At 39.8% G+C, this 16357-nt stretch overlaps 1 protein-coding gene across 5 annotated transcripts in view; it reads left to right on the top strand.

The window, feature by feature from the left end:
• The window catches only part of KALRN (kalirin RhoGEF kinase), a 527013-nt gene that overhangs the window by 203884 nt on the left and 306772 nt on the right, over positions 1–16357 (top strand). For all 5 annotated transcript variants that reach the window (XM_062005204.1, XM_062005203.1, XM_062005205.1 and 2 more), the window contains exons 4-5: positions 5299–5491; positions 10016–10528. In XM_062005204.1, coding sequence (XP_061861188.1) covers positions 5299–5491; positions 10016–10528 — 706 coding nt within the window. The remainder of the gene's footprint in view (positions 1–5298; positions 5492–10015; positions 10529–16357) is intronic.

Raw genomic sequence — 16357 nt, 5'->3', positions numbered from 1 at the left:
TGCCAGAAACTCTGGCTACACCATAAAGATAAAAAAAATTACACATAATCAATGATAGGTATTTGAAAGATTAATCAGAGACCATGAAGTCCTTAAACTCATTTGGTACCCAGCAAGCCAGCTCTTGCCAAAGAAAATACAATTTAGAATGTGACTGAATTAAAGAGGAAACTTGAGAAAATAACCTTGTGAAAGTACTCGAGAAACCAAAATAGACGCATTTATTTTGACAAAACTACTGCATCTACTTCTGAGTTTCAATTTTATGGGATTTTTTTTTTGAACAAAAATAAAAATCCAGATCATAAGTATTGTTTTCACAAATATTGTAGGGTGTTTTTTATTAAACTTAGAAGCTGGTCTCTGTCTTTGCTTAAAAGCACTGTAGCAGCTGAAATGACATGTCAGCTATCAAATGTTTTGTGCTCACCGCTGCAAATCTAGTCCAGATGAGCACAGCCAAAAGGCTGATGGATTGTTCAAATACCTTGATCTGAGTGTTTTCTCCAGTTTCTGGTCAAATATCAATACCGGAAAAAATTAAGCACCACAATCAACATTAATTGCCATCCTAAAATGATTACTTGTGCGTAATAGGTATGTGGATTGATGTAGTGTCTTGGGAGAGGGGGATAAAGCATGTCTTGCTCGGACAGAGCAGAGGAAGCTTGATTGCTACTGATGCTTGCCCCGATCAATTGCTAAACTAGGAAGGGTTTGAGTTGTTGCTTTTAAACAGTAAACTGAACAAGCATGGCTGGATTATTCAAAAAGAACCTAGGGTCATTTCCTCAATACATGTTAAGGTAACTGAAGAAAAATGACTGACTGTCAAAGAATTTTCTTGCTCTGACTCACCAGAGTTTGTGGGAGCTTCATTATGTCTACACAAGGCCAACTTTTTTAGGACCCTATCAAGAGCTGTAAATATTTGCATATTTCATCTTTTTTTGCTATGGCAAACCTTTTGGCCTTTTAGGGTTTTTTTTTAAGTAAATTGCCCATGAGCTGTCCTCACTTTTCTGTAAGCACTCCATATTTTCACACGTGTTCAGTTGTGCTTTTTCAGAGTGTTATTACTCTTTTTTTTTTTAATTCTTTCACTTTAGATCTCTTGTTTCCTGATTGGTCATTTTTTTTTTAATTCATTCTAGACAGTTGAAGACAGTAGTATGAGTAGAGGTACCTGGAGACCTCCACCAAGGCGAGCTCCTTAGACAAACACAATATGACAGATGGTTCTGGCCCTGAAGAGCTTACAATCTTAGTAATTTTCTTATCTCTCTCTACTTTCTCTGAGGTACTAGTACCTGATTAGTAACCTGCTGCCTGGTTGTATAGTCTAAGTGCTCTCAAAGGTACCCCTCTCCACAGCACACTCCACAACTGAAAGTAGAAATAATAAGCAGACAGCTGTCTGCCTTGCAACAGTTTAAACCCTGTTAAATAATGGTTTTTGACAAGCAGGTTTAGAAATCAGGTACTAATCTTCTGCAAAGAGCCAGAGAAGAATGTATGGAATTATCACTGTGCTGGGGAGATCAAATTCTGTAGATGAGACTACAGCCCCACAGGTCTTGTTACAGGTTAGTACCATTCATCTCATTAAAGGAGAAAAAAGTGCAAGCAGAGCCACTTCTGCAGGACTGTAAGCAAGTTTCTGGAGACAGTTACATTTGCTTGTAATGACGGATACTACCCATTTGTACACTACTTGCACTATAATTGAAAGGCAATACCCATCTTTTCACTTATTGCATACTGGAATTTACATGCCTATGCGAACAATGAAATAGGGAAATCCTCCTTGTAATTAAGAGCATTGTGTTGAGTTTTGTATTATTAATGGCATAGTTGTTACTTCTTCGTGTGTTTCGAACCTAAGAAGTCCATGATTATTCTCCTTCCTTTCCTCCTTCATCCTTGCAGCCTCTTGGTTTCATACTTGAAAATGTCCTGAGCTTGTTGAAAATTTGATCTAGTTAGGAGTGTGGATAGTGCAGGTAGAGAATAGCTGCTTATTGCCTCTTCCAGGACAAGAATCAGGAAGCATCTTGAACTCTACCCATGGGATGATGTCCCAGCCTGGCCCACGGAGTCAGTGACTGTTTTCCTGTGCCTACTAGAGCAAGCTGAGGCATTGTTACCCTTTCTTCTTCCATTGAAAACATACCGTGAAGTCTGCAGAAATCTGCAAGTAGTAATATAAAATGTTGTGGAGCATTTTTTCACACACACGTGCTTTGACATAGTGTGCTGAAAGGAATGGGCGACAGTGCTGTCTGCTCCCTCCACTGCTTCTCTGCACCTCCAGGGTCCAGAGCGACTATAAACCTGCAGTAAATATGGAACGTTGCCCATAGTTACATCTCTTAGTTCCCCTTTCTGGAACATATATCTTGCTGCAAGCTGGTGGTCTGTAATCATGGGTGTCAAGATGATGTCACACTACCTATGCTCAGAAGCTGGGGGCAGAGTCTAATCTTGGGTCTCTATGAGTCTGAGATTTGAGTTCAGGTTCATAAATGGAAGGTTTCAGTCCCTCAGGACATTCCTGTTCTGCTTACTGAAAAGTTTTTTTTTTTCTGGTGTTCATCAGTAAAGTATTAAATAAAGTTATTGTTCAAGATGAGATTTGGTAAGTTGTCAGGTTGGCAGCAGCCATGGGGAGTTGGAATGAAGTTAGTACTGGCTATGCCTTGATGTGGTTGCAATGGCGGGGGACATGGTGGATGTTTATTTATATCAGAAAAGACAGATCGCACTTACCCGTTACTTTGTCTGCTGATGGGGCTCTCGATGTGCCTGGATGGCTCCTAGATCTCTTTGTCAAGTGTTTGAAGAAAAATCAATCCTTGGAAAAATCAGTTCAGTGTAACGGGAATTGGTGAGTTGGCAGAAGTTACTGAAGAAGCTATAAAGATTTGCAAGAAAAAAACAAAACAAACCCAAAGCCTCCTCTATTCATCCCTTTCTGCTTTGATTCTTTGTCTCAGCTTTCATTCCAAAGGGCAGGAGGCAGTAGCACCACCAACAAAGATTCTTTTACAGCCTTTTTTGGCATTAGTTATGGAAGGATCAGATGTCTGACCTTTCAGCAGTAGGTAAAAGGAGAATAAAAAAATCTATACTCCTGACAGTGTTTGGAAGTGCCTGGTCTTCTTAGTTTTATTTTGCACTAGCTGTGCTAATAATGTTAAGGCAGAGGACTGAGCTTGTTGACTTTGTCAACTCCTTTCTGGTGCTAAGGTGAGACTGTTCAAGTTAGCAAACTCTCTTAACATGGCAAAAACCACTTTGCCATGGAGTAGTCCATCTGTGCTCAAAGCTTTCTCCATACTGGTAAGGTCACCAAGGGCTTTTATCTTTAAATTATATATGTTAGTCCAGTGTGCCTCCTATGGAAGAACCCTGTCCTTGTTCCAGCCCAGAAACCTGGTAGTAAGCTTTATAGAGTTGTTTTCAGTGAGATATCTGGGAGCTGGATCTTATTAGCAGAAAGAGTGTGTTAAGAATTTGAAAGGCAGAGTATAGTGAAAATGATACTGAGTGTTGGTGCACTGAGAGTATTTGTGTGGAGGCTAAAGAAAGGCTTACAATTTCTGCATTATAACCGTACTCAATAATCTGTCCTCAGCATATTTCAGATTCATTCCAATGATATCGACACTTGCTATTTTATATTACCTTATATATGCCTCGAGGTCCACAATATTGATCCTATTTATGTTGATGGCCAGTTTGCAGAAAAGTCAAAGGTGCTATATTCATGTATTAAAAAGAGTTTCTTGTTGTGTCCCTCACTGTTACATTCCTTATATAAAATATGTTCTGGTTCGGTCATATTTCTCTTCTTTCTCAACTGCTGTTTCTGTTTTCTTCTTCCTTTCTTCTTTCCACTCTTCCTTTCTTCTTTTCACACTTCCTTTCTTCCAACAGCTTCTCCTTCTATGGAAGAGGCTGTGGCCTCCATTCTACTTTGGGGGGAAAAAAAAATCAGATCAGTAGGTAGACCATTCTGGCGTTTTTGGTGCATCACCAATGAATTTTACTCATTTACCATACCAATAATATTACCAAGATGAGGAATTTTACATTTTGTGGAAGTGCTAGAGGTCTAAGGCAGGCACCATAGCTTTCAAGACTTCAGTACCATGCAAGGGAAATATAATAGCTGGTCAGGAAGAGGAGTAGAGTTCCTATATCTCATCAAATGTAGGATGACACTTTTGAGCCACATCTCTTTTTCTGAGGAGCAACACTGCTTCTCTGGAAAAGCTGTGCTGAAAACTGCCCAGATTTTATTTGAATCAACATGTCCTTTTATTCTTTCTTCTCTCTTCTCCTGAGGGAAAAAGGGAAGATGTGTTTGCAAGCTAATGCTCTGGTACTTTTTATGGAATCATAGAATGGTAGGGGTTGAAAGAGATGACTAGAGATCATTCAGTCCCACCCTCTGCTAAAGCAGCCTCCTCTCAATCCTGTCACACAGGAACACGTCCAGGGAGGTTTGGAAACCTCCAGACCAGGAGACTCCACACCCTCCCTGGACAGCCTGTGCCAGGGCTCCCTCACCCTTACAGGAAAGAAGTTTTCCGTTGTGTTTAAGTGGAACTTTTTGTGTTCCAGCTTATGTCCATTACCTCTGTTGCCAATGACCGGGTCAGATAACTCTGGAACTTCAGAGAAGGAGGGAGAACAGGCTGGCAGAAAAGTATGACTGCAGATTGAAAAAGATCCTGCAACATTTGGAAGATCAATCAGGAGGGGAAAGGGCCCCAGTTTTAACAGTGCACATGCTGAGTCACAAGGACCTTTCTTTCAGGGAAAGATTGTTGGCCACTTTTCTGGAAATTACACTTTCGTAAAAGCCCTTAAAGAGGCGTCTAAAAATGAAGGCACTCAAATTTACAAGTGGCCATCAATGTTAAGGCACAGGATACTGCTTGTTGGCTTTGGCTGTGGATTGAATTCAGTATGTTGAAAGTGAGATCCGCTGTATGTACACATAGACAGCATCTATACAGATGTATTCGATTCTGCTTTCAATTGTGTGAAAGTATGTCTGTTTTCAGTGAAAATTTGAATTACATGCATTTGGGAAATTAAACTGTAAAACAGACACTTGAATGTCATGTAAATTAGATGATGTTAAAATTAGCTCAGCCTTTCACATAGCCTTTATGCTGTACTACCTTTTGCCTTTTGTTTTGAAGGATAGAACCGAACACTAGCAACAGGAGTCCCGGTATGACTGTCCACAATATTAATTATCTTGATGTGCTTTTATTCCTACAGCGAAGATGTTTGTAAACGAGGATTCACTGTAATTATCGATATGAGGGGATCCAAATGGGATTTGATCAAGCCTCTCCTAAAGACCCTTCAAGAAGCCTTTCCTGCCGAGATCCACGTTGCGCTGATTATAAAACCTGATAATTTCTGGCAGAAGCAGAAAACGAACTTTGGCAGTTCCAAGTTCATCTTTGAGGTGAGAGCAGTATGAGAGATCTGTGGTAAACCATTATCTCTAATAAGAAAATTTCTTCTGGTAAATAAAAAAATAGCCCTGTGAATGGGGGTCAAAAAGACAGCTGAGGACTGTTTGCAGGAAAGGGCTGATGCCCTGGCATCAGGATGCCCTCAGAACACTGGTGCAATGGAATGGATGCACATTTCACCTCAGAGGTTTGCATACATAGTTCATGTTGGTGAGGGTATTTTCATGGTATTTATTTTTTATGGTGTTGCACTCAGTCTTTCCTTTGTTTCTCTTATTTAAAAAAAACCCCATCAAATCAGACAAAATTCTCTAGATCTAACGTATGGGTTTGTTAGTTGACATCTTCCCAGCTTCAGGTGCAGGCAATTTTTTATTAAAGACATTTATACTAAATTTACCTGTATATTGTCACTGCTTTAATTTATTTGAGATTTACAATTCAAATGTACCATTTACAACTTAACATTAACAACTCATGTTAATGAGTATATGTGACAGAGCAGTGGAACGGGCTGCCCCGAGGGGTTGTGGAGGCTCCCTCCTTGGAGGTCTTCAAGACCGGCCTGGACATGTTCCTATGTGACCTGATCTAGGTGACCCTGCTTCTGCAGGGGGTTGGACTGGATGATCTCTGAAGGTCCCTTCCAACCCTTACCATTCTGTGATTCTATGACACCTAGGTGGACCTGCTTCTGCAGGGGTGGTTGGACTAGATGATGTCTGAAGGTCCCTTCCAACCCTACCACTGTATGATTCTATGGTTCTATGGTAAGGTATCTCACACAGGTGCTTTGAGAAGTAACTAAAGCCACTGCATAGTTAAAGGGAATTTTAGTAACTTTTCATTGGTGAAGATAAACCAACTGTGTTCTCTTAGCGCACTTTATTTTTTTGTGAATTTCAGCTTCTTACTCAAAGAGAAGCAAAGCTCAGGGGCACAAAGTGTTCATCCATCAGCCATGCCCAGCCCTGAGTTAGTCATGTGTTGTTTTTCTTTAATTTACTGAGAAACAGTCACATCGTTGCCTGTTTTACTAATCCGTTAATCTCTGAGAGACACTCGGATTTTGCATCTCTGGGACTCAAAGATAATTTCTCTGTAGTTCTTAATGCTGGCTGCATTTAAGTATATTTTCAATATCTGTTGAAGTCACTGTGATACAAATATGTCCTTATTTTCAACCTCTTCTTATAAGCACCCTTGAATTGCAATGGGCAACTAGGTTGATGTTAACATTAACAAATTTCTGCATTATTTTCACAATTCAAGCATTTGTACATATTTTTCCCTCTGTGTCGCAAAAAAAATCAGTCAACTCATAAATTTTGCTTTGTTTAAATGAGTCTTCACACTATTTGATTACTGAAGAGGACTCAGCCATTAAAATAGCTTTCACTTGCTATCCCCTATGCACCTTTGAAAGCAAGACTACCATCAGTATAGTTTTATGTTACCTCCAAAGATTCCTCACACCAAAATCACTGCTCCTGGCAGAAGTGGCTGCCGTTACAGAACCATGTGATTGGCAATGCTGCCTGTGGGGAATGAAAGGGATCAGGGCAGTGGGAAGAAGGAAGGAGATCTCTAAGTACAGAAAATTGTGGAGGAGGAGAGAGCCTGTGCAGAGATTAGTAATAGAATAGCTTTTGGGCATGAGCAGCTTCTGTTTAAAATATATATGGCTACTAAGAGGCAGTCCCATAGTAGCCCAAGAAAAGCCAGTTCATGAATGTATATCCAACACTGATTTCCAGTCCTCCAGTGCTTTAGTAAAAAAAAAAGCAATATCTTCCTAAAGATTCAAAACATAGAAGTAAAGTAACAGAGTTCAAATATTTATTGTGAACATTTGTTTGTTTTTAAAATGAATAAACACATTCTGGAGACTTGATTTAATGTTTTTTATTGTGTGGAATTGTGATGATAGTGAAGAGTAAACCGTGGTCAAGCTATTCTTCATAGTTACAGCTGTGACTCTGTATTGTGTTAAAAGCTCTGGACTCATTTGCTGTACATGCTGGCACTCATTAAGGATATTTCCATTTCATGTGTATGCCTTTGAGTCTTAATCTGTCTATTGGGCTGTTCCCATGGGTGTCCGTAATGGGTCACGAACTTTTGGACTGGAGGAGAGTCAGCGCTTTCGCTGTCTATGGGACCCCCTGCAGATACTGAGAACTGATGGATCCTTCAATCTAAGATTTTAAAAAGACTCATTTTTCTGAGGCCCACTGCACAGTAGACCTTCTGCAATATATACCTCTCAATCCAGGAACTTGTCTTTTAAAGGATTCTTGTCTATGCAATTGCTTATCAGTAGGCTCAGGCTCTGGGGCAGCTCATGGAGTATCAAGTAAGCATTGCAGGTCAATATGACTCACATTAATTTGATTTATGTGGGGCAGCACACAGGTACTCTCTCTGCACTGAACCATCATGGTGATTTCCCACAGCTGTGATCAAACACAAGGTCCTTGGCAGGAACAGACTTCAGCGGGAGGCAATGGAAGTCTCTGTTGAATGACTCCATCTAAAAACTCAGCAGTAACCAGTGTCAGTTTTAAGGCCAGGTTCTGCTTTTGAGCTTAATGGAAGCATTATGCATGTGCCAGAGCAATGTATGACCCTTAGTAGAGGCTAACAATCTGGATTTTGTGTTGTGAGACTCTGGCAGAATGATTCTGTGTCACAGTCCAGAGAGTAAAGCATGCCCACAGGTCATCACACAAAGAAAAGGGGGGTTGAGAAAGGATTGGTTTGATGTATGTGGACTCCAAAGCTTCCTGTCACATTGAGGAATGGACCAGGCAGCTTAGTTAGCATTAATTCAAAGGTACCTTCAGGATTATTTTCTTTCTCTTGCCAAAAGGATTTAAATAGTGGGCAGAGCTTTTTAAAGTGATTTCTAAAAGACAGGTGATGCCTGAGAAAGGGTTACTTTATATTGCCTAACTAAGGTTGTTTTCATGAGAGTTTCAAGAAGTCCTTAAACAAACAAAACTGAATCAATTTACTGCAGAAATCATGAAATGAAAAGCCTTTCTGCAGTAGCATCATGTCAAATTCCATTCATGATAGGAGTAGTGCTCGCATTAGCTTGACAAACCGCAGAGCGAATGCCCAGGTATCAGCCGTGAAGAGAAGCCTGTTCTTGACAGGCAGTTAAACTATAAATCAAGTTATTTTCAAGGGGTCAGTGTTCAGGTCAAGAGGTTTAGAAATCTGAAATCCTTCTGAAGCTGCATACTTTCCTGCCCATTGTTGACTCTTTCCCCTGTCTTTCCCTTTCCTCAAAGCAAAGAACATTGCAAGAGAAAGTTTCAAAATAATATTTCTGCTGAGAATTTCAATACAATCCCAACTTTAATACATTGCAGGATTTCTGGCATTTTTAGATGGTTAAAAATTGGAAGAAAAGTCTACTATTAACTTTAAAACAGTGGGCAACCCTCTGTTTTGGACACAATTCAGGATGATGGTCAGGACTTGAGGTATTTTTCTTTGTAGATGACTTTTACAAGACTGTTGTGATTATTGGGTGCCTCTACTGAAGAGCAAAAACTCTGACATTCTTCAGAGGCCTGATCTTTAGGGGGTAGATGTGCAGTCACTGATGAACATCACAAGCCTTTAAGGGCTGCCAAATTGGGTGATAGCATGGCGACACTGAAAATCTCTTGTAACGTGTGAAACGTCATGCTCATATTTCAGAGAGAAAAAAAATAGTTTCTTTGAAATAAATGGGAACAGCCATCAGTTGCTGTGTCCTTAAACTGTAAGCTGCTTTTCAGTACATTTCTGTATTGCTGATTACTAAGTCTGAGTTAATTAAAGCCATCTCTCATTGATTGTATATGATTCATGAGCAGTACTTTCTATTAGCAATAAATTCTAATTGTTAATACCCCAATGACATTTCACTTTTACATGGATTTTGGCTTAATTACATTGGAAATTACTAATATGAAAGAGATCTGCCCATGGCAAAAGCCAGCTAGACTAATTTGGGACAAAAATCCCAGCACATTCTATGTTTTGACAGGTCACAAAACCCGTTTCAGTTCACATGCTTAAAACTTTAGCTGCTGCATAGCCACTAGCCTGCATGTAACACAAGCAGCAGATTCCCTGTAATACCAGATGCCTGCTTAATGAACAATCATGTCCAGATATCCAACAGCTGCAGTAAGATATCTTCAGTGTCCAACTAGGTTAAAATTATCTACGTCAGAAGAATTCCACTGTATGTTTTTGATAATCAGGCCAGCTGGAAAAGATAGACATTATTCCAATAAATGTCTTTTAATAAATGAATAAACCGGTGCCATTGATGGAAAAGTTTTTAATCCAATCAATTCATCAAAATTAAACATAGTTCTCAGCATCTTTTACAATGTTCCTTCAGTTATGTATTGATGAGGAAAATAATCCCTTCACGCTAATTATGGATTGCACTGTTATTTCTGATTAGACAGTCACTGATTCAAATGCTGTTGTTTTCCCTTCCTTAGACAAGTATGGTATCTGTTGAAGGCCTGGCAAAACTCGTAGATCCTTCTCAACTGACAGATGAGTTTGAAGGGTCCTTGGATTACAACCACGATGAATGGATAGAGTTGCGTGTCTCCTTGGAAGAGTTTTTCAACAGTGCCATCCATTTACTATCAAGGCTGGAGGATCTCCAGGAAATGTTGGCTAGGAAGGAGTTTCCAGTTGATGTTGAGGGCTCGAGAAGGCTGATCGATGAGCACACGCAGCTTAAGAAGAAAGTGATTAAAGCTCCTGTGGAAGAACTGGATCGTGAGGGTCAGAGGTTATTACAATGCATCAGATGCAGTGATGGTTTTTCTGGTAGGAACTGCATTCCTGGAAGTGCAGATTTTCAAAGTCTTGTGCCAAAGATCACCAGCCTTTTAGACAAGCTGCATTCTACCCGCCAGCACTTGCATCAGATGTGGCATGTCCGCAAGTTGAAACTGGACCAGTGCTTTCAACTCCGGCTTTTTGAGCAAGATGCTGAGAAGGTAGGAAATAACCTGTTCCTTTCCTACTTTAACTAAGACTTCATCACAAGGACCATGAGAACATTTTTTGCTATAAATAGCAACGTAAGGTAGTTATCACAGGTGTAAATCTCATGTTGCCAGCTGATGTATTGCATGTGACTCGTAATCCAGATTCACTGAACTAATTTTTGAGTGTAACAGGCATAATGACATCCAAGAATAACTTGTCTGTGTCAGTTTTGATGTAAGTTAATCTGCTTTTTTGTGTCACAATGGGTGCATTTGGTAGAAATTAGCACGAGAATCAGGCTCTTTTATTTCAGATTTTTTTTACTAAGCTTATAACTATATTTATCTACATGTCACAGCACCTAAAGAAGAATGATTTTAGGGTTTGATTCACTATGATTATTGTTTGCATTTCATGCAAGTCTATGGGAAATTTGTAGTTTAAATCCTCCTAATTGTTATCTCAGACAACATTTTCAGTTTCCTTTTTGTAGAAAATCACCACAGGATTTGCAACTGGTAAAATCTTTAGTAATGGCTTTTTACCAAGGACATGCCCACTTAGTTCCCACAGCATGAGATCTGAGGCTGTGTTTAGGTTAAACATATAAACAGACCAAGAGGAAGTATTCTAAAATGGTAGCAGTTTGCAAAACTCACCATGGCTGTTTGGCATTAAAAAGCACATAAGGATGACAGCTGAATTCATACCTGCCACTGAGTCAGTGGCCAAGATTCCCTTTCGCCAGTGCAAGGTCTTATCTGAGAAATAGTTAACATTAAATTGTTCTATAGAAATTGCTTTGCAACTCCATATTTCCTAGATTTCTATAATGTAGGGTATCAGCCTGGAAAGCATATAGGGTGTCTTAAAATGAAATAGAGTGCACAGAAGTATTTAGAGTATCAGAAGCACAGGTAAGTAACATTTAGGTTTAGGTTTACAGATGTGCAGTACTGCTGCCTGGTTACTAACCCATTCACTGCCTCTCAGAAGATGGTTGTTCAGGAACCTGTAGTAGATAGGGAAATCCCTGCAAGCAAAGATAGCAGCTTGTCAGCTTTGTTGAAAGGACTGTACAACCAGAATTTCCTAACCAGATCTCATCCACACCAGCACCTAAAGTTGCAGTCATATACAATAAAACAGGCTTCGTACTGCTTCTAGTATTTGCATGCACTTTGCCTCCAAAAGCATATCCAGGTACTGATTTTGGAGAATTTATTTTAGAAAACTGTATTGTGCCTTGTCAGTCTCACTTTCTTAATGCAGAAGTGCTTAACATCTTGTTAGGTGGTTTTGTGAGAAGTCTATGCAGCACATTTAAAATTCCAGGCCAAAGAAGCAGGGTATTCTCAGTGGAAGGAACTGAGCTCTCAGACTTATGTTTATCTAGTCTGTATATCCATCAAAAGCACCCATTTCTGAATCTTTTGCACTTAATGTATGATCCAGTTGTTTCACTAATGTGTCTGCCTGGACTCAGGACAAATAGCAGAAGAAATGCAGACCTCGTCTGCAGGGCAGTCTCACTCCAAAAAGAGGATTTTTTTTTTTCATCAACTCCAAATTAATATTATTTTTAAAACATCCGGGAGAAGCACATTGCTGAGACAAATAGAATCTTTAGTAGTTCAGAGCAAGGCACAAGATACTAGTTTTCAATGCATATACTAAATATCTCTAAGGGATGCTAAGACTGAGAAGGCTCTATCGTTGTATAATCAATCTTCCTATTGGGAAAAACATTGAATTCAGATGAGTCCCTCTAAAAGGAGAGTCACTGCAGCGTTGCTCAAGATGCATAAGAGCAGAGTTTTGCTTCCAAATGCTACAATTTCTTCTCCTTTTTCCTTCTGTGTCGCATGCGATAAAGAGATCACTCTGTGCTGTCCTTCCCAGCGGTGGCTGTATTTCAGTCAGTGCTTCAGTTTGGATTTTCAGTTTCTTTGGGAGTATTCAGTTGACCACTGCTTACTAACATATACAATTTAAAGTGTATATTTATTATTGTTATTTGCTATTATTATCAGAAAATTCTTATTTATCAAAATAGTATTATTATAAGCTGAAATGCTCTCAGATCCAAGTCAGTGTCTGAGAAGTTCTTGTTGCCAAGCGTTATTCTGAGAGATCATAGAATCATTACAGTTGGAAAAGACCTTTAAGATCATCGAGTCCAACCAGTCATCTCACACTGTCAAGCCCATCACTAAACCATATCCCTCAGTTCTGTAGTGTTGAAAGAAGGCTCTGATGTCTTTTCCCTTTCTGAACAGGCATAAAAGGACGGTGTGCTACAAGTCCAAGCATTGTGACAGTTTGGTTCTTTGTACATGTTATTCTCAGGTGGTTAAGTGTAAGATTTAAGCAAGTTAGCAGATAAATGAAGCTTTGAGGAGATGGAAGAAGCAGTGAGAATGAGATTCCTGCCTTTTTAACACTGACTGTCTTGAGCAAATTCCTGATTGGCAAAACTGGCATTGTGATCTTCTTGATATCTCTTACTCCTCTACTTCACATGAACTAAACCTATAGATTTGCTTTGGCTCCTTTGAATAGCTCTGCTTGCCTTTCCTGAACTACTACATTTTCCCAAAGAACAGAAAATATTTGGTTGGTTTATACTCTCAAATCAGTGTTTTTAATCTTTGCAGTTTGTGAGTCCCTAAAATTCTTCCAGGAAAGATTGCACACCCTTTTGATTCATATTTTGCACTTGTAGCCTGATGTAAAATATTGATGTGCTTATTCCCCTTACCTGCCTTTTGCAGATCTCTTTGAAGCAATCTGACCATCTCAGACTGGAAAGTACTTGTCTCATAAAATGTTCAGAGCTAAACCCAGTCTGAGCGCTGTCTCAACTGTGTAACAGCCACCACAGTGTGTCTGTGCATTGAATTTTAAAGTTTCCTGGTACCTCCATGTGCTCAGTTACACTCTACCCTCTACAAATAGGTATGGTAGCAGAGCCAGGATAGTCCTCATCTCCTGGGGAGAGGCATAGCTATTTTCTGTGTAACCTGGATATGCCATTTAGTGCGAATCAAATGACAACTCTAATACCCTGTGAAAGCTCAAGCTTCGACATAAAATTCTGAATATAAATAAGGTTTTAGGGGCTTTTAAAATATCTCTGTATACTCATTAGGTGATATTTAAAGAAACTTGTTCTAATAAGGAGAAAACAGACAAGGACTTTCCATTTTCTGGACATCTCTGATTTTAAAAATGTCAAGTGTCTTCATTACCTGAAAAGTTCTTAAAGATGAGATGAAAAAAAAAAAAGGGAGGGAGGGGGACAAGAAGGAAAAACACACAGTATTTTAAGACAGGTTAATTTTTGAACCCTCAGTATTAAAATATCCCAGATTTTCAAAGCAAATCAATGCACTTTTTTCCCCTCCTATATGACAACATTTATAAATTACAGTCACTGCCTGAACACACTAATTATTCAAATTACAGGTATTACAACTTACAGAAAGTCTGGTCAGTTCTGTGCTGAGCAACTCAAATTATTGGCAAAATAAAAGGAAGGGGTGGCAGTCACATACTGGGCTTCTCCCACACAAATCAGTAGGAGAGAGCAGAGTTGTCTGTGGAGAAACTTTGTCTCCAAATCAGACATTTACAGCGTTTTTTTCCAGTGCTGGGGCCAAGGGAGAGGAAAAGTTGGATTTTCACAAAGGCACAAGCAGTGCAGCAAGATTGAATCCCCAGATGGAGAGTGGAAGCTCCTTGAAGCTCAAGTCAGCAGGCAGGTCAGCCAACGTAGGGAGTTCTGGCAGAGTGGTGTGAGGAAGTTCACATGCTGTGCAGTGCTGACTGTAACGATCTGCTGATAAATAACACATTTCAGCCACTGCTGTAGCCCTGACCCTCAATGTGCAACAAATTCATTCCTCATCTAATATATACATCTGTATGTACATATATATATGATTTTGAGACTAGAACTGAGACTTCACCATGTTTTTACTGGGTAGCAGGGAAAATATTTTTAGCCATTAGTAATGTGAAAAAAAAATGTGGTCCAGTCTAAATAGAGTATTGTTTTAAACAAAAACCCTGCAATCAGCATAGATCCAAGTATTAGAACTATCTGAGAAATGTTAATTGGTTGGTTGAAATCTGGACAGGGAGAAGAATTCAGGCAAAAGTCCACATGTTTTGCACTTGAATAAATACCAAAAAAAGACCAAAAATATCCTCTGGACTTTGCAGCTCTTCTGGAAATCATTTGTAACTGGCACACAACTTGACTTTTGTAGGAATTTCCACATCATTCTGGGTTGGTTCCATACCTATTTTACTACCCTGGCATGTATGTGAATGAAAAACAGCTATCATGATGTAATTGGCGTTGTCTACATTCAGTATAAACAGTATAGTCATCAGCTGGACAGAACCAAGGATCCCTACTGTAAACTTGTAAAAGAGCAAAGACAGAGCAGGCTGTTATAATATCATTGGGGTCAGCACCTAACAGGAGGCAGAGGAGACTTGCATGTTCTGTCTGTCCTCACCTCCCCTTCTCCTTTCTGATTTACAGAGTCTACTACACAAAAGCAAAGTCCAAAAGATGGCAATGGCAGGTAGAAAATGCCGCCAGTGAATTTCACTGGAAGTTTGTGGTGGGAGAAACATTTTCTTTGGATAGGGCTAGCTTTGTAGAAAGTCTAGTGGCAAACCACAGGCCACATCTAGTCTTCAAGGAGCAGTGAAATAGCAGGCTTGCAGTTAAAACCATCTGCCTTACCCATACTAAAGCTTCCCTTTGAAAAACATAGCTCTGCCTGTGATTTTCCCTGTGGAGCAGGGCATGGGAAGCTGTGCTGGCTGCTGGGGGCTGCTGTGGTACTGCTGCTCTGCAGGTGGCTACAGCAAGAGGGAGCAGAGTCCACAGCCTGCAGCCCCAACCCCACAGCAGCTGTTGCTCCTATTTCCCTATACTTCAGTGAGACCAAGAGTGATCAGAACAGAATAATAATGCAGAGTTCAAATGATTGAAGACAAGTTTGGAGAAGAAATGGTGTTTTGGGAGAATAAACAAAATGGCTGAAGGGGAGTAGAGTGGAGTAACAGTTGCAGCAATTCTCTTGCATCCTCCCTGCATTTCTTCCTGTGCAAGTGTGGGCACCAATGAGCACACACTGCATCCCTCCCTTCTCACACACAGCGCTGATTCAGGCTTTTTCCTCCATCTACTCTCCTTAAATAAGGGAACTGATGTGTCATTCTACTGGATAGATGCTATTAAACTCAACCCTCAGTAGTGAAATGAATACTGGGGCATTTCGTTTCTGAAGGAGGAAAATCAGTGTCCACCAGTGTTTTATTCTCATTCCTAATTGAAGTATTGGGAAGACTCCTGTTGATTCTTAGGAGAAGCACAATAGACTCATCAACGCTTGTTCTGAAGTGCCAGATGAAATTTAGAAGTTCCTGGTTTAGAATCTAACTTAATACCATACAGAGTTAGTCTAGGAAAACAGAGATGCTCTAGCTCCACAGCAAAGTCAGGGGGAGAGAAGACTATCCAAGAAGTATACAATTTCAGTATTTGAACCAAGCTCACTCTATATTTGGAGCTACCAAAGGTTTGTGTTCCTCAAAAGGGAGGAATGCTCTGCAAATTACTCTTTGTCTTAAAAGAGTCAGGATTACTTTGATGGAATAATACCATACAAATGGTGGAAATTCACACTGTGGTTTAGGGGAGGAAAATGACTGGAGGAAAGAAGCATTGCTATCTTGGTGTTTGAGAGAAAGGAAACTATCAGTGCATTTGTGATCGTACAGTACAATCCACTTGAACTGTTTCATACATTACT

The sequence above is a fragment of the Colius striatus genome, chromosome 11, assembly GCF_028858725.1.
Source record: "Colius striatus isolate bColStr4 chromosome 11, bColStr4.1.hap1, whole genome shotgun sequence".
NCBI lineage: Eukaryota > Metazoa > Chordata > Aves > Coliiformes > Coliidae > Colius > Colius striatus.
This window is presented reverse-complemented; position numbering and strand designations above follow the sequence as displayed.